Here is a 25551-nt window from a genome sequence, read left to right as displayed (position 1 = left end):
GCTCGACGCGGCACAAAATTCTAAAGACAAACGAGACATCTCCTGTCCGCTCTGGTGGATACTGAGCCTAAATATGGCGCATCAATCAATCAATATCAATCCTACTAGTAATGCGACATGCGATAGATGGGCGAAAATTTTGAGGCGGTGTAATAAAAATTTCAAACATCAAATTTTTTGATTATTTAAATTTGATAAACGTTTTTGATTGCTTATTGTCATTGTCATACGCTATGATTACTGTAACTTATCGTTAACCAGGAGTCTACCAAGAAAACTTATTGAAACCACATTATATTATTGTAACATAAACTTTAATGTAACTTCTACTATCTACTAGTTTCAAGAAGAACAAACATTTAATTGAATTATTTCTTATTATCTATGATATTATGTAACTTTGAACAGTTTTAATTTAATATATTGTAGTAGAAATCTCCCTTTTTTTTAAGGAATAGAAGGACAAACGAGCGTACGGGTCACCTGTTGTTAAGTGCCGCCGCCCACGATCTCTTGCAACACCAGAGGAATCAAAGGAGCTTTTATCTATACTAATATATAAAGCTGCAGTGTTTGTTTGTTTGTTTGAACGCGCTAATCTCTGGTACTACTGGTCTGATTTGAATGATTCTTTCAGTGTTGGGTAGTCCATTTATCGAGGAAGGCTATAGGCTATGTTTTTTTTTCAAAATTAGGGATCCGTAGTAAAATTGCTATTTTGTAACACAAGGTGTAAAATGGAAAACCTATTTTTGCGTGCGCTGCAAAAACTAATGACAATAGAACAAAATGATGTACAGGCTATAATATAGGCAATATTTTATTACTTATAAAACTATCGCGTGAATTATACTTTATATGGCAAAACAACGTTTGCCGGGTCAGCTAGTTTCAAATAAAGTTTTTCAATAAAATATATCATAACAACAAGTTTTTACACAAGGGACGCTTAAATTACAATTTTAGTCGACATCCAATAGTTGTATTAGCATCAATTCATAAGTTATAATCGCTGAAATTATCTGAAATGAAACAATAAAGTTACTTACATAAGACATACATTTAACAGTATCTCATATCAAAGTCAAATCATCTTTATATTTTATTTAATTAGGCATAAGCTTAACGCTTGAATCGTCACTATAAATATTTCTTTTAAATTACTGAATTTACCATAATATGTTCGAAAAAAGTACAGCTCGTGAGAAGAACATATAAGAAACTCAACGGCCACTCTTTTTAATCAAATAGAGTACAATGGCTGTAATATACATAACAAATTTATTTTGTAAGGTGCTGCATACAATATATAAGTCGTTATTAAATAATTTAAATTATTTTATAAAAAAGTAATAAAGAATTAACTGTATAAATATAAATAACCGTATGTTGGATGCATCAACCTTAACAGCTTGAATAAATTGTTTGTGTAAGTATGTCTTGTGACATGGTGCTCGTCACAATTAGTAATTGCATCCAAAAAATACAATGATTTATCAACTATAACACAAATTGACCTAGCACCACAAACAGCACCCGTTTACGAGTTGACGCATGGACCAGCCATCGTTCTCTTCGCTCAATCGCTAATATCATTGACAACCGTATCAAATTGAGTGTTACTAATTTAGTGCGGTTTTAGTTTTCATAACCACGTCCCCTTAAATGATTAAAACTAACTACAGTTCCTGACCTGAAGGAGAGAGCTGCGGGTGATAATAAAACAACCAAATCCACTCAATCCAACTCTTGAATGATATACTTGGTCCATGAAACGCTGCAACTGAGATTACTTGATTAATTTTTATTCAGTATGAGAGAAAAAATTATATAATAAAAATGAAAACATATTATATTTTTGTAAAGTGTGAATCTATTCAAATGCAATATTTTACGTGATGCCTTTCGATAGTATCGCAAACATTCAATAAGATTTAAAATAAGCAACAGTTATAATAGTATAATTCAGGTAGGTATATATTATACATTGAAAAAACAACAGATGTTAGAATTTAAATGTAAAACCTGTCATAATATGAACTTCCATTGTTTTCCCATCTTCGTCTCAATCTTTAAATATATTTGATTATAGAGTGACGCGATGAACAGAACCGAAATGCTGTGGTAGTACAAAAATATGTTTGGAGCCAAATTGGAGCCGCTTTGTATATTAGCCGAATGTTTATTTACCGGGCTATTTATACTATGTAACTTTCTCTGTTTGTAACAGAAAAATATCAGACCATCTTAGTAATATTCGTAAACAGACGGGATAAATTGCCAAAAAGTATATATTTGTGAAAAAGTATCCAAAGTTCGCCATGGGTATATCAACACAATGTTCTTGGATTGGGTTTGAGCCACTTCAGAACATCATGTTTAATAAGAGAATGGCTTTTAGCAAGACTCAATATTTCGATCGCAAGACCCTTTTGATCCAGTGGATATGAAAACTCCATCCATCCAAAACATTTTTTTATTCTTTTTTTGTTACTACCAAACTGTTAACTTATACTTAATTGTATAAGCAGAGAAGTATTTGACTGACGGGTAATTCAGCATGTGAGCGATAAAAAAAGGCAAAAAGGCATATATTTCATTATCAAAATTGATTCCTTTAAAAATATCCTATTAATATTATAAATGTGAAAGTTTGTATGTCTGGATCTATGTTTGAACTTCTTTAACGCAAAAACTACTGAATGGATTTTGATGAAACTTTACAATAATATAGCTTACACACCAGAATAACACATAGGCTATTATGTATAAAACTATCGCGTGAATTATACTTTATATGGCAAAACAACGTTTGCCGGGACAGCTAGTTTTTTGATAAAGTGAACATTCAAGGTAACCTTTGATAAGTGATAGAAGTACTAATTGGATTTTGGGCAGTGCACATAGTGCCACGAACAAGCAAAATATGAAATTATACACACATTTTAAAGAAAATAAAGGTTATAAAATATGATTGCAAATATGATGCAGTAGCAAAAAATCGTTTCACGTTTCAATAGATATGGCAAGACTAGGTTAAACAAAATAAATAAGAAATATACATAAAAGCTTGATGAAAATAGTAAAAGTAGGAAAAATGAATATGCAGATTTTTCGAATATATTACTGTTGAAATACCTCAACGCCATAAGCAGAAGTATTTGCTTCCTGTAATGCATCCAAGGGTTCTAAGGTCAAATCGTTCAATTTTCCTCCAATTAGCACTACCCCTACTGTTTTTACCAATGATATGAGAGTGATGTAAAACTTATACACGTTCGCTATGATATTGCTACTGAAAGTTTAGAAGTTAAATTTAGAAAATGTAATGCTGTTATAATTAGGTATTTACAAAATAATAGAACGACTAGTGCGTACTACTTTACCTATTGACCTGCTTACAACTTGCACCTTTATTCATTTTGTATAATCCTTTGAATCTGGAACAGAAATAAAATTGTTCAAAAGAATTATTGTTATTGATATGTAGAGTAAAAATATATCTTTTGAGATCTTTATCTCCATTGCAATAAAATATCCATGTGTATACGCATGTGTATATTCAATTATTACGCGACACTGCCCCACTCAAGACATGATCGTCCCGATCATCGTTGCTTCCGAAGTACTTAGCCACCCGATCGACATGTACGATTTTCAAGGGAGTTCGAGGGGTTCGCTGGATCCTGAGAGTCTGGAGAGAGAGAGTGATTACTTTGTATGGACCCTCCCAACTTGGTTGAAGTTTCGGAGACTTCCCCTTACGCCTTACTGGATTGCGTAACCAAAGCAGGGTTCCCTCTTCAAAATTACGAACATTAGCTCTTCGATCGTAGCGGGTCTTCATCCGTTCACATGAAATTTGAAAGTAGTAAAGTAGTTCTAATTTCCTCGTAGATGTTAAACATCTTATTCCGTAGCTCATCCACATATTCTGTTATACTTTTCAGAGTATCCGGTGGACAGCCTGAGAGTAAATCAGCTGGCAATCTCAATTCCCTTCCAAAATTGGCGTACGCAGGAGTCACCGTAGTCGTCTCGTGTATTGCGGCTCTATAACAGGAGGCAGGATAAGTACTCTTATCTATCTTATTTAATTTTTGTGAGAGTTCTTCTTATTCCCAAATGTCTACCTGAAGAACCATCGTGATAGGCTCTCAGGTTCTCGTTCACCTTCTCCCTGGAAACGGCCAGTTGCAGATGGCAATTCTTTCCTTGCGGGGTTTCCCATTTCCGGTAGAGCAACCCGTCATGCATCACCAAACTGTTCCAGTGTGCCTAGAGACTCTTGGTAGCTGTTCTGTGTCCAGCCACGTCAGAGCATTTTAGTTTAAGTGATCTACTTGCTTGCCAATGTAAAAGTGGTTGAAGATCGTTATGATTTTCCTGAGCTCTTCTCATTGGATCGTTGCTCCAGTTCTCGTCGATCGAATCTGTTCTGATCAACCGGATCATAAAATTCTCTTTCTCCTCCTGACGCATCTGCGTTTCCATGACTTTTTCCTCCTTGATGCTCGATTTCAAAGTTATACTCTTGAAGTTGCTCAATCCATCTGGCCACTTATCCTTCCGGATTCTTGAATTCTAGTAACCACTTCAAGGCGGCATGATCAGTCCTTACGAGGAATTTGCGACCCAACATGTACTTTTTGAAATGTTGTAATGTCTTTACCACGGCCAGTAACTCCCTACGAGTTACACAATAGTTTCTCTCCGGCTTCGATAAAGATTTGCTAAAGTATGCAATTACAACGTCTTGATCTTCTCTCTTCTGAGATAGTACTCCACCAATTGCAGTGTTGCTAGCATCAGCATCCACTACGAATCTTTCCTCCGTGTCAGGATATCCGAGGTTAGGTGAATCACATAGTCGTTTTTTCAATTCTTATAAAGCTTATTCGCATTCTTCATCCCAGGAAAAGGCTCTTTTCTCCTCTGACAGTCGATGTAAGGGTTTAGCAACCTCGGAAAACCCTTTCACAAAACTCTGAGATGACGTGCCCGAAGTAATTCACCTGACGTTGAAAGAAGGAACATTTCTTTGGACTCAACTTCAAGTTGGCACTTTTGCAAAGACTTTTTCAAGCTTCTTAAAATGGTCTTCAAAATTTCGTCCCATAATGATTATATCATCTAAGTAGATAAGGCAGGATTCTCCCAACATACCTGCCATCACATGCTCCATTAACTCACTCATTAGTCACTCCCTTCTCGTTCCTGGGCACCAATGGCATCTTTCCAATCCCACTTCTGACACCAATTGGCACGGGAGTGGGTCAGGGATCGGAAATAATAGTCGAGTCTTTATTTGCGTTCACTTTTTCTGAACTTGCACTTCGCCGCTGTTCCTCTTGTCGGCGGCGGTACCTTCAACTTCACTGAACACTAGTTCTCTTCTATCTTCTTCTGGATCACTTTCCACTTTTCACCACTTCTTCTTTTCTTCCTTCTTTTCCTTTAAACTTCCGAGTCTGAACTAGAACTGCCATAGGCCACACTTAGTACGGCTTATATATCTGGTCCGTTTTCAAATTGATTCTCCGATTACATCTTTAAATTTAAATTGTACTAGAAATTTCTTTTAACTATTTTTATCCTGCTTACACATTTTGTAACCTTATTACTCTTTTCGATTTGATCTTGAATTTACTAGAAATTTCATTAACTTTACAAAACCAAAAAAATCGAACCCGGGTCTACAGCGTCTATAGAAAACACTTTTCCGCTGAGCTACGAGCTGACGGAGCTGTTGAAATTATAAATGTCTTGAAGTTCGACAACTCTCGTCATGTACGTCGAAGCGTTCCTACGCGACAATATCATATCCTACCTATTGTGTTTAATTATTTATTTGGGGCTTAAGAATTGAAATTGCAATTTTTGCTGCAAAATTAAAAATTATTTAAGGTGAATGTAAGGCTTTTGTATTACTTTTTGAGAAAATAATTTGGTTTACTTTGGGGATATAAGTTGAGCGGGGGCTAGATCCGGCGAGGAGAGGAGGAGGTTGTTGGAGAGTTTCAAATTTTGGTCTTACAATTTAAAGCGGTTTCACTTACGCTATGAGGTCTTGCGTTATCATGGATAATTATTAATGGTGAAGTTCGGTCGACAAGTTGGCTCCCTCACTACGTCATGTTTCGGCATCATAGTTCAAAGTTTAGTTAGATACCCATCTGCTGTTATTGCTTGACTTGGTCTGTGGGCTGAAGCCTAGTAGTCTACTCTAAGTAGTTTAACACCATGAAGTGTGATCACCGAACAGTTCTTTTTCTAAGCCTAACCTTAGGGCATTGTAAGGATCATATCAGACCTAACCAGTAAGCAATTGCGCTTGCGACTATCGTAAATAGCCCGAGACTTTTTATCACACGTAACAAACATACATGATAATGCAAGCTTTCACTAAAAATTCTCTCTAAAGGTTAGTTAAACCATAGGGCACTAATTTTTAAAGTTTTTTACTTTTTAAAACATGCGTCTCATTTCGAGATTGGTGCGAATCGATTTCTACTATCGCATTTAATTCAAATGTTTATTTGTAAAAATAGATTAATATTAAAGTTAGCACTTAAAGATAAAAGTACTTACTCTAGGAGCTCATGAATAGATTTACAAGTATTAATGAGGTTGTATATATATAAAAAAAACACGATAGGGTTCAAAAAACTGTCGACCTGTTTGACTAGTTTGCAAAGCGTTGTGTATTGCATTTGTATGTTGATCCATGTCATTCTATTACCTTTATTCTGCAACATAAATAATATTTTAATGAAATTAATAGAATTTATATGCTAATATTAATAAATGTCAAAACGTATAAAGAAATGGTTGGCGGGTTCATAAAAATTGCCAGTCTCTATAAAAAAAAAATCTGTTCTTCCTTAGAATAGAAATATACAATGTTGCGATGAAGCATTTATTCTGGTAGTGTTAGAGACATTGAGATTAAAATGGCTAAGCCCCGTTTCACAGAATGTTGGTTAAATGCAATAAATAAATTCAAAGCCAAAGTTAGTCAAAGTTCTTTATTTGCAAGAAACATTTAAGACTGCTAAAGTTGTTATAAATTTAAGACTAGGCACATGTTTCGTCTTGACACACATGCTGCAAACTGTACATTATCTTAAGAGTAACATTATGATTTGGTTCAGGTATATTATATCGAGATTAATTATTAATCTAATTAATATTAATAACAATAACAAATCGACTTGAAGGCAAGGTCTCAGGTTACGCATTGTTTTGGAAGACCTAAACATAAACATAACCCCGTCACTAGGCGCTCATAATACTGTCTACATAGTAGAATTCATGGGCATAATTGAAGCAACTATCGCGATTTTGACACTTAATATAAAGACTACTCTTTACGGATCCTTTCGGATAAAAAAATCAATAATATAAAGCAAAACAGCAGTATCAGATACATGTATAGAATACTAGCTGACCCGGCAAACGTTGTTTTACCATATAAATTATTTTAAGTGGTCCACCCTTTTTTATCGGACTTACTCAACAAATCCGACTACTACGAAAAAGTCTATTCATTCTTCGGGTTAATATATTTATATAAATACAAATTCAAATATTGTTATTCAAAGTAGGATTTAATATCATTTATTGAATGTCAAAGACTAAAACTATTATACTCAAAAAATTGCAGTTTTCTATTGGTAACAGAATTTTCAATGAATTTTAAACGCTATAGTTTCAAGGGATGGATAGGTAAGGAATGCAAAAGTTATAGGAAGCTACTGCAATTTTATATACTATTATTATTGTTATTAACGAAACAAACTATAATATATTTAATAACACATTATTAATTTAAAGTTAACCTCCTGGAGTCTTCGAGCCATGATCATGTTTAGATGTCCAAGCTGTTTTGCCAGATAAATGCCATTAATTATGATGAAAACGTTCATGGCATAGTCCCAGAATTTGATTTGTGTCTTCAAAAACTAAAAAAAAATATTACGTACAAATAAAGTTATGGCTTTTGACTTTAGGTAGAAGCCAAGACACTTACTTATATATTTCCATTTGTATCATTAAATATAAATTAATAAGCAGATATTAGTAGAGAGTATAAGTTAAAACGCACTGGTAAAATACAAATTAATGCCATCAATCAATGCAATACAAAATTTCAATCTATATATTTATTTATTAAGGTCACAAATTCAACGTAAATTAAAACAGAATGGGCGTGGTTCAACCACGTGGTAATCTCTTTTATAGAGAAAGCGTCCAAAGGTAATTTAACTAATCGCAAAATAAATTTTATTATCACCTTATATTATCATTCGTTCAAATTTACAACTAACAAAACAAAAACGTTTTTTTTTCATTTGAACTAAATGCACTTGCTTAAAGCCATTACAAAAAGTAATGCGATTTAGTAGAATTTTTGATATTCATAGTGAATAGGTGGTATTCATCAAGTAGTGCTATATACAAGACAGGTACACTAACAGTACATGTGACGACAATTCTAATAAGCCTAAAAACAGCTTAGGTACACGATAGTATAATAGAGTTCCGATGACCACTTTCGGCTTCATCGCCATCTCAAATAGTCCTGTTATCTACATATTTTACCAATGGGAGGATCCTTTGCACAGGATGCCGACTAGATTATGGGTACCACAACGGTACTTATCTCTGCTGTGAAGCAGTAATGTGTAAACATTATTGTGTTTCGGTCAGAAGGGCGCCGTAAGTGGTGAAATTACTGGGCAAACGAGACTTAACATCTTATGTCTTAAGGAGACAAGCGCAATTGTAGTGCCGCTCAGAATTTTTGGATTATTCAAGAATCCAGAGCGGCACTGCATCGTAATGGGCAGGGCGCATCAATTACCATCAGCTGAACGTCTTGCTCGTCTTGTCCCTTATGGTCATTAAAAAAAAATAAAAAATAATTTTTTATTATATATTTGTGGTGTATACTTGCCACCACTCTTAACACTGTTTTGGCTTGTAAATCAATTACACTGTATCACTTGCAATATTTATCTGATAGATAACAGTGATGCATTATTATTCGATGATCTTAACATCGCTAATTTAAAACTAAAAAATTCAAATCGTTCCATAAACGGCTGAGAAAAGAAGCAAATTCAGCTATTGAATATGTTGAAAAATACAAATATTTAGGACTAGCTGACCCGACAGACGTTGTTCTGTTCATAATGAAAAAAAAAATTACGGGTGGAATTTCTTAAAATCCGTTCTAAGCTGACCTCTACTTGGTGAAAGGAATATTCCTACCAAATTTCAAGTCTCTACGGCTTATGGTTCCAGAGATATCGTGATGAGAGACTATATACGAGGAAATCTCTTATATATACATATGTAGATTTACTAATCCTACCTTATTTACTTAGTTCTATCAACCACTGTTCATAAGAACTATAATTTAAAATTACATATTGACGCGTTATGCATTAAATTGAGAGCTATTTTAAACAAACACTTCGCACTGTGTACTATGCGTTTGTTGATTCGCTTATCAACTCCGCTGTCGATGTGTATGGTCTATAATAATACAATACAATAGTCTACAATACCTATAGGTACTAAAGAGGTATATATCTTGCAAACCAGATTTATTAAATATTTGGCAAGCAGAAAAGATAAAAATAATTGTAAAGGTGATTATCGAAAACTATATTCACTAACTAAAATTCTACCTGTTGATTTAAAAACCAAATTCCAAATAGCAATAGATTTTTTATTATAATGATAGTTTGAAAGTTCCTATAAATAATAAATATAGCTCCAGAAGCGTGAGGGAGGGAAAGTTAATGGTTCCAAAGATTAAAAAATTACTACGACAAAAGATTGAATGATTATGTGGTGCAAGTCATATACATACAACGAGATAGCGTGGCTGAGGAGTGTTCACAAACTAAATAAAATGAAGTTAAATTTAAAATGAAAAATGTGCTGTTGAATAGCATTGAATAACTCTCAATAAATGTTGTTCAATGTTATTCAACAATGCTATATGCCAATTTAGTATAGATTAGGTAAATCTTTTCTTTTGTCTAATATAAATAATTCTAGTAATGTTTAGATGTTCTTAGTCCTAATAATTTAGTTTAAAGTAAGTAGTAGTTAAGTATGTACACATAATTAAATGTTTTTTAAGCGCATTAACTTGCCAACAAACTGTTAAAGTTTGGAAAGATATATCAATAAGTTAAAAGTATACTTATTTAATTTAAAAAAAAATAACCTTACTTTAACAAACATACAAAAAATTGGTAAATAGATACACCCTTCCTGCTTTTAAGTCGGTTGAAAATTTAAATTTTAAAAATAGAGTAAAAGTTTCTACATTTCGTTATTATGTGGTAAAATAGTAAAGTCCGTCGTGCAAAGGACTAATTCGGTATTCCTTTCGTGAAAAATTATTTAAATCTTGTTTGGCTCCTCTTAAAGCTTGTTTATTGAAATGAATGTAGACAAAAAATATTTATTCACGTACAACGTCATTCATTGCTGGTCTTTTAAATCAATCTTTACAGTTTTGATATTATATATTAATACAGTAGAGGGATTAGTGTAAGAAAAAAAAATACAAAATCCGCTGCAGTTTTAACAATTATAAAAAGACTAGATCTATCACTATTGTCTTGTAACCCATAACACAGGCTATATATGCTTAACTTGGGGCAAGATAATTTGTGTAAAAAGTGTGTCAATATTATTATTATTATTATTATTATTATCACACCACACAGCATGATGAAGTAGCACAAAAATGTGTGCAGCAAATTGGATAAGTTTGTTTATGTCCTCAGACGGCTCCGTCAACCCTCAGAAAAGAAAACTGCATTAATAGCCTACCAAGGGTATGTTTCATCGCTACTACAGATGTTTGGAAAGAGTACACACTGCATGGCAATAACTATGTAAAATAAACTTTCTGACGACTATAAAAGCAGCACTTTTAATAAATTTAAAAGGAGAACTCATGAGTTGCTCATTAACAAATGCTATTACAATATTTAAGAATTATTTCGTGATAATCTTATGTAACTTATCTTAAATTAAGGACTACCTAAAGGTTAAGGATACTTTAAAGTTATTGACAATAATTGGTTTTGGACTTTTATTATGTTGACATTTTAATCATAACTTTTATTTTATTTTTATGCTTTATTTGTATAAATTTTTGTAATTATAAATTAACTTTTTAATCCTATCATGTTTCTGTTTCTTTATTTCTTTTATCTAATTTAATGTAATATTCAAACACCAGTTATCCTGGTAAAATGTATAAGGCTCATCAGAAATTATTTTCGACCTATTGTAACTGCATTTTGTTGAATAAATAAATCATTAATTCCATCATTTATTCATAAGCGTATAATATAAATAAACAGATTTTTCTTGCAGCTAAGAATATCTAGAAAGTGAGATAATCTCACTTCACTTCACTTCTTATAATCTATAAAGAATTACCTCTAATGTAAATCCAACAAATACCGTATTAGGTAGATATGAAAAATAATGCCGATGGTTTGTTATAAAGAACTTATTCCAAAACAATTTTAAAGTAATATTGTTATGATCGGAGCATAATTTCGTATCTTCTATGGCAAATAGTAAATGTAGTCCGATCTCAACTGAAACATAATAAGAATATAATTAGATAGAAGAAAATAATTAGTGAAGTTTATAATTGCTTAACAAGCTTTGCACATTGTTTTTTTATGCAAGAGAAGACGAACGACAGTACGGGGCACCTGATGTTTAGTAATCACCGCCGCCTACATTGTCTTGCAAAACCAGAGGAACGACAGGAGCGTTATTGACACTTTAGAAAAGGAACATAGGCATCCACCTGACGGGTAACCTTTTAAAAGTAGTAAAAGTATTTTTTTATGGAATAGGAGGACAAACGAGCGTGTGGGTCACCTAGTGTTAAGTGATCATCGCCGCCCACATTCACTTGCAGCACCAGAGGAATCACAAGAGCGTTTGAGGAAGGTGTACGCGCTATTTTGAAGGTACCCATGTCGTACCGTACCGGAAACACCGCTCAAGGGAGCTCATTCTACAGCAGGAAGAAAGCTCCTTGAAAACCGCACTGTGGAGGACCGCCACACATCCAGAAGGTTGGGATGATATCCTAACTTTTGGCGTGTCGTGCGAGGGTGGAATTCGGCGGCAGGAATCAGGTTAAACAGCTCTTCGGAACACTCCCCGTGATAAATGTGGTAGAAGACACACAATGAAGCGACGTCTCTACGCAACGCCAAGTGATCCTGCCGTTCACAGAGCAAGGGGTCCCCGACGATTCGAGCTGCTCTGCGTGGCACGCGGTCAAATGGGTCGCACTGATACTGGGGTGCGCCAGACCAGAGATGACAGCAATACTCCATGTGTGGCCGGACCTGCGCTTTGTAGAGCGCTAGAATGTGGGCTGGCTTGAAGTATTGCCGTGCTCTATTGATGGCCCTCCAGATGGCCACGAAATTGGCAATCGCTCGAGATTTCGAGACCCAGTATTCCGATACTAGGCGAGGCTTTAAGGGATGTGTTGTCGAAGAGCGGTGATACGACAAATGGGGTGTTTTAGTGGTAGCCGCGCAAACTTGAGTCTTCTGGGGGTTAAATTGGACAAGGTTCAATTTACCCCGTTCCGCGACCTTATCAAGAGAGTACTCGATAGAAGACACAAGTTTCTCCCGGCACTGGTCGACGATTTCCCGAGGGAGACCTGCATGGCTTGTGTATACGGCATCACCGGTGCTGTAGTCTGCATAGCAATGTATGTTGGAGGTGTCCAACATATCATTGATATGCAGATGAAATAGCGTAGGAGATAGCACACAGCTTTGGGGTACTCCAGCATTCACGGGCTTCGGGTTCGAGCAGTGACCTGTATGCTGCACCCAGTGAGGAAGCTGGAGGTCCACTTGCACAAGCTCTCGGGAAGCCCAAATGATGGAAGTTTTAAGAGGAGTGCGTTGTGCCATTCACGATCAAAGGCCTTCGCTATATCCAGGCTGACTGCCGGGCCTTCCCCCTTGCTTTCAATAGCCGCCGCCCATCTATGTGTTAGGTATACCAGAAGATCACCTGCCGACCGACCATGGCGAAAGCTGTACTGTCGGTCGTTGATCAACTGATGACACTCTAGGTATACCAAGCGCTGGCGGTTGATTATGCTCTCCATGATTTTGGAGAGCGGGGAGGTAATAACTATAGGTCTGTAATTTGCCGGATCCGAACTGTCTCCTTTTTTTTGGAGCGGATGGACAAAGGCTGACTTCCATCAGTCATGGACTACGCCTTTTGAATAAGAGTGCCAGAATAAACGCGTTAGCACCGGCGTCAAGCCAGGGGCACACGTTCTAAGCACGATTGGAGAAATGTAGTTTTCTGTCTGAACTGTACTTCAGGCATAGAGCTCTGACACCGCGGGATGGTCGGCGCTGTCTTTCCGTTGTTCGTCAAGAATCGAGCTAGAGGCAAAACGAGCGCACAGGAGATCGGCTTTCTCTTTTGCCGTATGGGCCAGCAGTTTTCGACAATGACCAGAACTTGCGTGTTCCGGTCGGGTTACTGGAAAGCTGCTCACCGATTTTGACGTCGTGCTTCGATTTCGCACGGGTGATTTGCTGCTTAAAAAATCTGGAGGCACGGTTATATTTCCTCTTCAGAACTTTGCAGTTTGGATCCTTTGTGCCCAGCACCGCAACCCAAGTTCGATACGCCTGTTTTTTGCAGTCAGATGCTGCTTTAATTGACGCATCGAACCAAGGCTGTGATCTGCCCCCGATCGGTACTACAGAGCTTGGTATAAAAATATCCATGCCCTGTAGTATCACATCGGCTACTGCAACGGCGCAGGCACTAGGATCATCCGAAGGGAAACAAACCCTGCTCCAAGGGTAGGATGCAAAAAAGGAACGCAACCTTTCCCAATCTGCTGACTTGTAGTGCCAAATGCGGTGGCTCCTGACCAGGCAATAGTCGGACGTTCCGAGAGGGGCGTCGACAAAGACCTGGTAACCATCGGGATGTGTAGTCAGCAGAAGATCTAATAAGGACGGCATGTGGCTATCCACATAGCCGCGTTGGCGACTCAACCAATTGGGACAGACCATACGCCAATGCAAAATTATGCACAGATCGCCCTGCGTAGTCTGTACGTTAAATATGATGTATCGCTAGGTCGAGATATCTGCGTCTCCGTAAGGAAACACAACTTTTTGTTAAATACTTATTTATTTATTTATTTATTACAAAAAATGTTAAATTTATAAACTTAGTACACCAAAATATACAGGTTATGCTAGGTAAAGATTTGGAAATAGAGTTATTCATGAACTGTGACAACATAGATATACTGTGCATTACAGAACATTGGCTAAAATGTCATCAGTTAATTTTTAATTTAAATAGTCACCAGATTGGTAGTTCATTCAGTAGAGAACAAGCCATACATGGTGGCTCTTTAATACTGATCAGTAATGAACTGAAATATAAGGAGCGAAAAGACATTGTCAGACTCTCAATAGAATGGATTATTGAAATAGCCTGTGTTGAATTGGAGCAATTAATAATTATGAGCATATACAGACCACCCTCGGCACCATATGACAGTTTTGAAAATGTAATGGAGAAAGCTCTATCAATGATTTGTAATAAAAACAAAAAAATATTCATGTGTGGAGACTTCAATGTAGATTTATTATTGGAAAATTCCTCTTTGTGCATCAAATTAAAAAGTTTGTTTCAATAATTTAACTGTAAAATTATATTCTTAGAACCTACTAGACTTACATCTTTTTCAGCAACATGCATAGACAATATTTTTACAGATTGTAATACAATAACTAATAAGTATATTATAAGTAAGCTTACTTCTGACCACTGTGGTCAGCAAGTACAATTTAAATTGCCTAGTATTACAAATAAATCTAAAGAAGAATGTACTGTAATGTGAAAACCACAAAACACTTTGAAATGTTTAAACATAATTGATGTTAAAACTACCATCACTTAAGGTATGTGAAAACCCTAATACACATTATAATGCATTTTTTAAAATTATTGTTAGTGAGGAATATAACTCAGTATTTACACCCAAGACTATTTTTATAAATAAAAGGCCATACTTTAGTGACTGGGCTACTGTAGGCATCCATAAAAGTAGAAAACGACTGTATGAATTATATAATGAGAAAAAATTTAACACAAGTGTTAAATTCATCACTTATGTTAAAAAATATACCAAAATATTTAAAATAGTATGTAGAATAGCTAAATCTCGTTATTTAAGTGAAAAGATTAAGAATAGCAATGATAAAATAAAAACCACATGGAGCATTATAAATGCTGAGACAAGAAAGTCTAATCACATAAGACTGATTATTGCCTACAATATAACGGGAAAACGGTTAAATCAGAAACTGAAATAGCTTCATTATTTGACAATTTCTTTTTGAATATCCCAATCTCAACAACTGAGTCCCTAAATTCTTCACCTCTACTAGCTGAAACTATGTTGAAAGAAAATGTCGAAGAATGTTCTAAATATTTTAAATTTCAATATGTGCACTATACTGAGGTCGTTAAAGTATTTAACTGTTTAAAATTAAAAAATACAATTGACCTCTGGTGTCATTCTGTCAGTTTCATTAAAACTATAATCTCTGTCATAGCTCCACAATTAGCAATAATATTTAATAAATGTATTGACTGTGGTACCTTTCCTGATCTGATGAAATACAGTAAGACAATACCTGTTTTTAAATCAGGTAATACTAGTGATCTTTCAAATTTTAGACCTATATCTGTCAATACAGATACTGATACAGATACTGTTTTCAGTAAAATCTTTGAAAAACTTATTTTAAATCAAATTCAGACACACTTTAGTACTTTGCTGACGTGTAAACAGTTTGGATTTACGAAAGGTCGCTCAACAACTGATGCAGGTGTTGAGCGACCGCGCTCGGTGTTTTTTGTGATCTATCTAAGGCATTCGATTGCGTCCAACACGAGACTCTTATCAGGAAAGTACAAAACTATGGTATCAGGAACAATGCACTGACACTTATTAGTTCTTATTTAGAAAATAGAATTTAGACTGTCGATATCAATGGAAAGCGCGCCCCTGGATCAACCATAAAAATGGGTGTCCCACAGGGTTAAATTCTTGGTCCATTTCTATTCGTGATCTATATAAATGATTTGCCATATGTTGTTAAGGATAATCATGAAATTGTTTTATTCGCTGATGACACATCCCTTTTATTTAAAATTAAAAGACGTGAATCAGTCTTGGATGATGTAAACAATGCTTGGTCCAAAATTGTTCATTGGTTCAATGCTAATAATTTGCTTTTGAATAGTAAGAAAACTAAAATGTATTAAATTCATAAGCCCAAATGTCAGTCAGGTGAATTCAAATGTAAATGTGAACGTGGAGTACTTGGAACTTGTAGAAACCACAGTTTTTTTGGGTATTACTTTAGACGCAAAACTCCAATGGCGTCCACATATAGCAGGTTTGGCGAATAGACTTAGTTCTGCAGCTCTAAGGAAAATTCGCCAGCTCACAAACGAAGACACGGCACGTGTTGTATATTTTAGTTATTTCCATACTATTATGTCTTACGGTACATTACTGTGGGGACACGTTAGTGATATTTAAACGATTTTTGTGCTGCAGAAAAGAGCTGTTCGAGCAATCTACAATCTGTCCAGTAGACATTCATTGAGAGATAAATTTAAGGAGATGTCAAGTCATACCATGTCAATACATATTTTAAAACCTAATATTTGTGCATAAAAATATAGATCGTTTCAAAAAAACAGTGACATTCACTATGATGCAAGATTATGTTTATTTCTAGAAATAAACATAATCTTGCTCTGATTCACACAAGGCTAACGAAAATAGACAAATCATTCAGAGGACAATGTGTCCGTTTTTATAATAAAATCCCTGAAGAAATTTGCAAACTACAATTAAAAAAGTTTAAAATATTTGTTAAACAGAAACTTTTAAAAAAAGCTTATTATATTATTACAATTAAAGATTATATAACAGATAAAAGTGCATGGGATTAAAGCAATGTTAATAATTTTAAGGTCTGCATACTATTTTAATTTATAAGCAGTAGGGCTGTATTATTCTATTATTTGTATATTTTCTTGACTTCAAAAAGTGATGCGGTTATCCTATTTTGAGAAATAAAGTATTTGAATTTGAATTTGAAAGGCTGGCTGCGCCGTCTCAAGGTGGTGGTGGACGGCGTTTAAAATGGAGTGAATTCTTCTGATATTGCAAAAGGTCACGTTAAGCATGGAGTGAAGTGCCGTGGTGTTTCTTCCTCATTTGTCCTCGGTCATGCGCAGTTCTGTGCCCACCCCAGAATACGAAGGGCAGCCCGAGCGAGAGTGCTTGGGGAGGGATTTTCCGGCTCCGGTAGAGCCAGTACCCTCTTGGGGTTATATCTTTTTCGGACCGCTCTCATATTTTGTTTGAGGGGGGGGGGGGGGAGGGCTCCGGTCCTCGACACTAACCTATGCGATACATAGCGGCGCTAGGCTGCTACTTCATGCTGGTATTCTGTGCGAGTGGTAATTAACCCGGACGAGACTGTCCCGATTGTGCTGACGTCATAGGACGGCAGTGTGACTCTCCCACTTTCCCACTTCTAAAAGCTAGCAAGCTTAGCTAGACCAAGATTTATATTATTAACATAGTTCTTTTGAAGCTGAGCGTCTCTGAAGGACAATAATTCAAACTGGCCCACATGCTAGCGCTCTATAAAACGCAGGTCTTACCACAAATGAATTATTGCTATCGTCTCTGGTGTGTCGCACCCCGGTATCAACTCGAATCATTTGACGTGCAATCTAGTACTCTTTGAACAGCTAGATCACTTGGCGTTGTACAGACGTCGCTTCATTTTGTTTGTGTATCGTCTACCACATTTAGTACAGGAAGTGATCCGAACAGTCTAATTCTATTTCGTCTAATTCCTGCCACCAAATTTCACCTTCGTATGACACGCCATAAATTACCATAGCATCCCCACCATCTGGATATATGGCTTGATGTCTACACTGCGGTTCTTTATACTTTTTTTCACGTAGGAACATATAAGCTGAGAAATTAGCTTCGTTGGGCGGTGTTTCCGGTACGATACGGCATGGGTACCTTGAAAAAACATATTACACATTTCCCAAAGGCCAGCAACGCTTTTGTGATTTCCTTAGCGTAAGCGTTCAAATCAGGTTATCTGTACGCTTGCTTGTACTATTCTTCCATTAAAAAAAATATTGCCAGTATATAACTTACGTGAAAATAAAAATAATCCCCATAGCGTTATCGTGTCGATGAGCTTAACTAGTTTTTTAGGATCTTCAATTCGTGTTGTTCTCTTTTCCAAGATTTTTATCGCCTGAAATATTTCGTTCCAATTTCTTCCAAATTTCGCCAAATATAATGCACTTGAGATAAGAAATATGTGTAACAATAATTTTTCTAAAAAAAATTCACGAATATTAAAATTAATTTTTAAAAGACGAAGGTCGTTAATGAATAAACTGTAGGCTGCCATTAGGCTACCCCAATCCAATAAATTAACAAAAAAACACCCAACTTAAAATAACTATTCCAAAACAATAGATATAATATGCACTAAAATGTATAAAATGTTTTTGGAATCGATGTCCTCCGGCCGCGGCCCCACCACCTCACCTCTCGCCTTGTCAAGTTGTGCGTGAAACTCAAGCACATCTCACCTATGGATATAGTTAGATACAAACCTTAACTAAGGTATAGTTGACACCGACTCCAACAATAGAAATAAACAATGGCACTACACGGTAAGAACTAGCTTTCAAACGAAAAAAAAGGAATTATCTAAACCGGTTCATCCAGTTGAAAGTTCTGAGGTAACAAACTTAAAAAAAAATATCAACGAATTGAGAACCTCCTCCTTTTTTGAAGTCGGTTAACAAAATGTTTGTATAAATGTGTAACGTATAGGTGTGGTTAGCTTCTATTTTTATATAAATTTTAATTTTCCTTTTAAATCGTTTTGTTCGCAATATGGAAAACTTTAAATAGTGCGTTTAATAAGGAATATATAAAAGTGATCTGGATGTCAGTGCGGTTTTCAAGGAGCTTTCTCCCTCGTACTAAAAAAAGCTGTGGAATGAGCTTCCTTGTGCGGTGTTTCCGGGACGATACGACATGGGTACCTTCATAAAAAGCGCGTACACCTTCCTTAAAGGCCGGCAACGCTCTTGTGATTCCTCTGGTGTTGCAAGAGAATGTGGGCGGCGGTGATCACTTAACACCAGGTGACCCGTACGCTCGTTTGTCCTCCTATTCCATAAAAAAAGTGAATGTGAAAGGACCAATACAAATGAAGTAAGAGCTAGCGGCAAGATATCATGTTAGGAATATACACAGATCAAAACCATTATAACATTGTATTTTATTTTTAAATAATATTTTAAAGGTCCTATGATTTAAAAATAACAGCTGTTGGCTTTATAAGTTCTTTTAAAAATAATCAGAAATTAACAATATTAGAATATACTGCAGAAACTAAGTTACATTAGCATCTTAACATTTTTTTAACAAAATGAAATTTCTAAAGACAGTAAATTTATTGTGAAATAATAGGATAATTTAATACAAAGTATGGCTTCCTCTGCTATACAGAACTTGTCAGCAAGATTATTTATTGAATTAATGACACTGTTTATGTCATCTTGGGGTATTCGCTCCCAATGGAATTGTAGCAAATCTTTCAGCTGTTGGGTGGTTGTCACTCTGTCCAAGTCCTTCAAAACACGTCTCTGGAGCATGTTCCATGCGTGCTCAATGGGGTTGAGGTGTGGCAATTGTGCAGGACAGGGCAATACCCGGACGTTCTCCGTTCGAAGTATTTACTGGTTCGCCGAGCTGTATGTGAACGCGCATTGTCATACATTAACGTAAATTTGGACCCAAAGGTTTGTGCAAATGGATGGACATAAGGTCTGAGAATATCCTCAACGTAATTTTCAGCGTTCATGTTTCCATTTACAAAAACGAGCTCAGTTTGCCTGTTCTTCATAATACCCGCCCATACCATCACAGCTGTTGAGCCGCTGTATGGATGAACTTCGTGAATGCACCTGAGCCTTTCAGTATTTCCGGGCCGACGGTACACTCGCACCCTTCTTGTTGTTGTTGTTGTTGTTGTTGTTGTGGTTAGACCTGATGTCTAAACCTGAATCGCGACTCATCGGAAAACATAATTTTATCCCATTGTTCCTGGGTACATGTTCCGCATTCTGTACAGCATTCATTTCGATGATCGCGATTTCCGTGACGTATCGGTGGGCACCTAATTGGGCGTCGAGCTCGTAGGCCGTAGTCGATTTCGCACAGTTTGGGGACTTACATCAACACCACTTGAATTTTGTAGCCTCAAACTTATCGCTCGAGCGGTTAACATCGGCTGGCGTCTTGCAGTCAGTTGTATGTACCGGTCTTGCCGAGTAGTTGTACTCCTTTTAAGGTCTGAATGCTATTCAGCGGGTTCCCTTGTATTATTGTAGCGCTGCCAAAGACGACAAATAACACTTCTATGAATGCCAAACCTTCATGCCTTCCCGCTTGCAACATCCCTACAGCTCTTTGCATTTCATTTGCCGCCAAATGACGTCGCACCATGACGTAAAGAATATCTAACAATTTAATTTTGTCGCTAACTTTATTTATATGGTTGGTAAAATTATAAAATCAAGACTAAACGTAGCAATAAAAACGCACTTATATTCAAACAAATTCCCTTTCATTTCATTTTATAAAAAAAAACAATACATATTTTTTACAACCAGCCAGTATGTCATCAATAACAAAAAAGTTTATATACCTATGCACTTTGAGTGAATAAAGACTTAGAAATTAATTAATATAAATGGTAAATTTGTAATATCATGCATGTTGCTCAGACTTTTTGGATGTGTGTATTATTTTTAACGTACACGACAGAAGATATTTGATAGTCTCGAAATATTTTTTTAATAAGTTATTTTTGCATACCAACAAGCACGAGTTGAAAGCTTCCGCGCAAGTTTAAAAGCTAATTTCAAGTGTTATAAGCCCTTATCATTAACTTTTACCCTAACTCAGATAGTCGTTTAACCATCTGGAAAACTATATGATTATTCAATAACATAAATTTTGTTCAAATACCAATATTTTTGTAAAACCTGTATCTCTTATTCTGTCCGAAATGCGAAGACTATCACTCAAGTGTAGACCCAAACAGCATAATTGCATTGTAAAAGATAATCCGCAAAATACAGTGTACGGTGAAATGCAGACAAACCTGCAAAAAAAAGATTTTTTTATTAATAACATCTGCTTCTACTCCTCGATTACGGGTATGTAGGTTTTCCTTAATTTAACGGGAAAGTAATTTAATAAACTTAAGCGCTTCAGATGCTTGTCCATAACATTTATTTGAATTAAACAAATATAGCCTTTGCCGTAATCCTCACAATCTACAGTTTTTTGAAAAAGACCAATTCGTAACAAAGAGAGTATATAGTATTTTTCACAATGCGTGGTTCTGTGCGTGCGTAAAGACCTGGCAGGAACATTGAATGGCAAAACCTCGCTAAGTTCAGGACAAGTTAGTTCATTCACACATATTTTTCGTAAGTTGACAAAGACGTCACTTGATAAGTGACGTCTTTGGCAAAGTGAAAGTAAATTGTATTCCCATTCATACGATAGTTTGAAATACGCAAGAATTTCTTTTGAACAGCCTCCAGTTGTGGGTAATATATAGCATAATGGGGATTCCAGATTGGACACGTATATTCCAACTGAGACTGCACAAGGGTTTTATAAAGATTAATATATGTGGCTCTATTATTTATATTTGCAGCAAAGACAAGCATACAACAGGCACAATCACCTAGTGGGTTTAAGAGATGTTTGCTCCTACTAAGTTAAGTTGTATTCGAATAAATATCTGACTATTGCATTATATCCTATCAAATATGATGCATAGAGCGTACATACATACATACATAGCTACATATATCAACGCGGCCCATAGTCTCTTCTAGCACCAGAGGTATCACAAGAGCGTTGCCAATATTATTAAGGCGTCGAATAATCTTACATAAATGAATTTGAATACACGATACGTGGCGGGCGAGGATATCTTTAAAGCTATAGTGATAGAAATATATTAACGTAAAAATTACATTAACGTAAAGCTATACCGAGATTGTTTCCCATCCTTATTTAAGAGGCCAGAAACAGGAAAGACACCAGACAGTTTAGCTCCAAACAAAATTTTACGCGAACAATCGTAAAAACTCATTTATTCAGGATTTTCAATTATTACTTTTCAATTGAAATAGTTCAAAGTATGTCGATTTGTACGATAAATGAAGAAATATAATGTAATGTTCAATATCATAGAATACAAGTACACATGTGAGTTACGTTACAATGTTTTCATTATATGAATTTATATTGGACTTGGATCACAAATACACTTGCGGACAAAGTGTTGCCCCAAAATATACCAGTATGATAATTAAATTTATGACTTTAACTATGCCAAGTCATACGATGGTGCAACACATAACGCAGTCTATGTTAAATTCAGCGTTACTGTTAACGTTAAATTTGACTTAATCCTGTCTCTACTCTGTCGTAAATCCACAGCTGAATAACAAAGTGAGCCTTAGCCTGGGACTAGATTATGATTATTTTATACCAATAGCAATGACAGTACAGTAGTATATATTTCGTTAAAAAGAGCGCAAAAAAAGAATGCTGTAAGAGTTACTTGCGCCGCTTCTTTTCTCTCAGAGCGCCATTTGTTTCCGAAGCGGTATTAGTATCTAGTATATTAGAAATGACATCAATAATAATTCTAAAGGAATCAATTTTGAGAAAATAAATGCCTTTAATGCCTTACTAAAACAGCTAATATGATGCAACCGCACCTCAGTGTGCATATTGCAAGCATATGTATTGTGTCACATCTCAGTGACAAGCGCAATTGCAGTGCTAAGCGGCTCTGAAATTTTGAGCTTTTGAAAAACAACGATTTTGTCTGAATGCAGCACCTTACAAACTAATTTTTGAGTTTGTTGTATGTTTAAGAAATAAGTTGTAAGAAATATTTGTAGCGACGATTCAAAAGCGCTTTATTTAAGCCTGATTGAATAAAGTTTATTTGACTTTTACTTTGATTATGAGTTAGTTATAAAAACTGAATTAAGTGCAATAGTTGGTTCAGTAAGTATTCAAAACCAAATTTGTGCGTTCCTTTTTATTTTGTCTTCTAGTGTACTCTAATTGCAGTAAGTAGGGCGAAGTCAATAATACGTCAAAATAAACATGTATTTACTGGAGTTTGACAAATGAATGCGTGTGGCTGTTATTACAATGTAAATTAAGTTTAATTGTTTACTGATAAGTTCTAATATCGTTGTAATTCTTTCTTTTTTCCATATCCAAATTTTGTAATACAGAATAAAAAATTCCACCATATCATAAAGTACTTTGTTTTTATTTTGTTGGCGTTGCGATGCAAATAGATCGGGTGTTGTGAAAAACCAAGCGGTTACCCACATGTTAATAATTATTGTCTTATATCCCTACAAATATTATAAATATGAATGTATGTTTGTTTGTTACGCTTTCACCCCTAAACCACCGAACCGATTTTGATGAAATTTATTAGAGATGGACAAGAGCTTGGGAAAGGACATAATTTTATCACGAATAAATGGCTTGGCGGGGTTGAAATAGTGGTTGAAAACTTGTATGTATTTTGTTATCGTTAGCATTATTGAAGATAACACCCTGAAAATTTGTATTGAGGCATTTGATAAGAAATAAATAAATATTTGTTGTAGCGTTTTTAAAATTGAGACCTGTGTGGGGATGAAAATGGGGGGTGAAAGTTCTATAGTTGGTTGCTTTTAAAAATGTATTAACCACAGCATTTTGTAGTGTATTATTTGCAAAGTGAGCATAATAAAAAATAAAAAATGCTGCATAAAGTAACTATTGCACGCGCACAAATTCGCGGGTTGAAACCAGTAATATATATATTGTGGAAAACATCTCAGTATTAATTTGTTATTTTTCTATTTCACAAACACGCACGCACACACAACACACGACACACAAACGAAATTATTTTAGAATTTGAAACAATTTTATAAATTGTTATTGATGTCATCATTATTTGCATAACCACCATTGCTAAATGTTAGTCACCTTAAAATATGTTGATGTTTGTATTCTTTGACATTTTACATAGTACAACTGGGAAGAGACTGACACCTATGTCACGGGCTATCCTAGATTGGAGGTCGAGAGTAATTTTAAGCAAAATTGTATTTTGGCAACAAATAAATATTTTATTTTTACTAATCACCCGAATATGAACGGTTATTTTAAACTAAAAAACAGGTAAATTTTATATTGTTCTGACGGTAGAAAATGTTATAGAAACGCTAAAATCATTCGTTTCACATATCTAGAATAATGTCTTATTGATTTTAACGGTATCCCTCTCATACGTTGGTGATAGCCCATTACGGTTGGTATTTATTGAAACAGTGTTGAAATACGTCGCGTAGTAAATATGAGATAAGATTCGTCATATCTCTCTGTCTGTCTGTCCGTGTATGTCACAGCCTCTTTTTCCGAAGCATTTAGAACTATACTGTTGAAACGTAAAAGTATTCTTCTGCGAACCGCATTAAAATTTTCACACAAAAATAGAAATATATAATAAATTTTGGGGTTTCCCCATACTTAGAACTGAAACTCAGATTTTTTTTTTCATCAAGCCCATTATCTATGGGTAGGTCTTCAAAAATGATATTGAGATTTCTTATATAACTTTTTTCTAAATTGAATAGTTTCCGCGAGAGACAAGTCCAAAGTGGTAAAATGTGTGTCCCCTGTAACTTCTAAGATAAGAGAATGATAAAACTAAAAAAATATATAATGTACATTACCACGCAAACTTCCACCGGTTCGATCGAGATCGAGTAAGTAGTAGTTTATAATATTAGCTTATTTAGCTATCACTAGCCTATATGGGCTCATTTATAGTTAAATCTAACTTCCATTATTTAGGTACCTAATTATAATGTTTACTTATCAATAATTTTAATTAAAAAAATACACTATTATTAGAACATCGATTAAAGTTACAATGAACTACAAGGACTTTTTCTATTATGCTACTTGCTGCTATGGAACCCTTCATTTACTTTTTGTTTATAGAAACCGGGCATTACTGCTTACTGTGTTACAACCTTACGCCAAAATCCATTACCTCGGCAGGAATGTCATTATTGTGTCTGTAATCCAAATTTTTCTTCTAATATCTTACATATTTATGTAAAGGGATATTATTATTTCGTCCCTTTATTCCGAAATTCTCGTACTCATAACAAAATAAATATATTTAGAAATAGAGTAATAATAGAAACATTTCACGCTATCGA

General features: G+C 35.3%; 1 protein-coding gene across 5 annotated transcripts; it reads right to left on the bottom strand.

Annotated features, from left to right (window-relative positions):
- Positions 1-305: 305 nt before the first annotated feature.
- Positions 306-25551, bottom strand: LOC126965862 (gustatory receptor for sugar taste 61a-like). 5 transcript variants are annotated; one of them, XR_007729618.1, is made up of 10 exons: positions 25380-25551; positions 21245-21380; positions 18344-18529; positions 11479-11642; positions 7842-7964; positions 6592-6749; positions 3387-3440; positions 3139-3295; positions 1694-1783; positions 306-1022 (listed from the first exon to the last, which is right to left on the bottom strand). XR_007729618.1 is itself a non-coding variant. In XM_050809628.1 (10 exons), exons 1-10 carry the CDS (start codon positions 25394-25396, stop codon positions 963-965), a joined length of 1128 nt encoding a protein of 375 aa, XP_050665585.1. In that variant the 5' UTR covers positions 25397-25551; the 3' UTR covers positions 306-962. The 5 variants fall into 5 exon arrangements, 2 of the variants coding, with proteins under 2 accessions (XP_050665585.1, XP_050665586.1); XR_007729619.1 differs by having other exon boundaries at positions 6678-6749; positions 21262-21380; XM_050809628.1 differs by having other exon boundaries at positions 21262-21380.

The sequence above is a fragment of the Leptidea sinapis genome, chromosome 9 (assembly GCF_905404315.1).
Source record: "Leptidea sinapis chromosome 9, ilLepSina1.1, whole genome shotgun sequence".
Taxonomy (NCBI): Eukaryota; Metazoa; Arthropoda; class Insecta; order Lepidoptera; family Pieridae; genus Leptidea; species Leptidea sinapis.
Note: the sequence above shows the minus strand (reverse complement) of the source record. Positions and strands in the feature narration are given on the sequence as shown.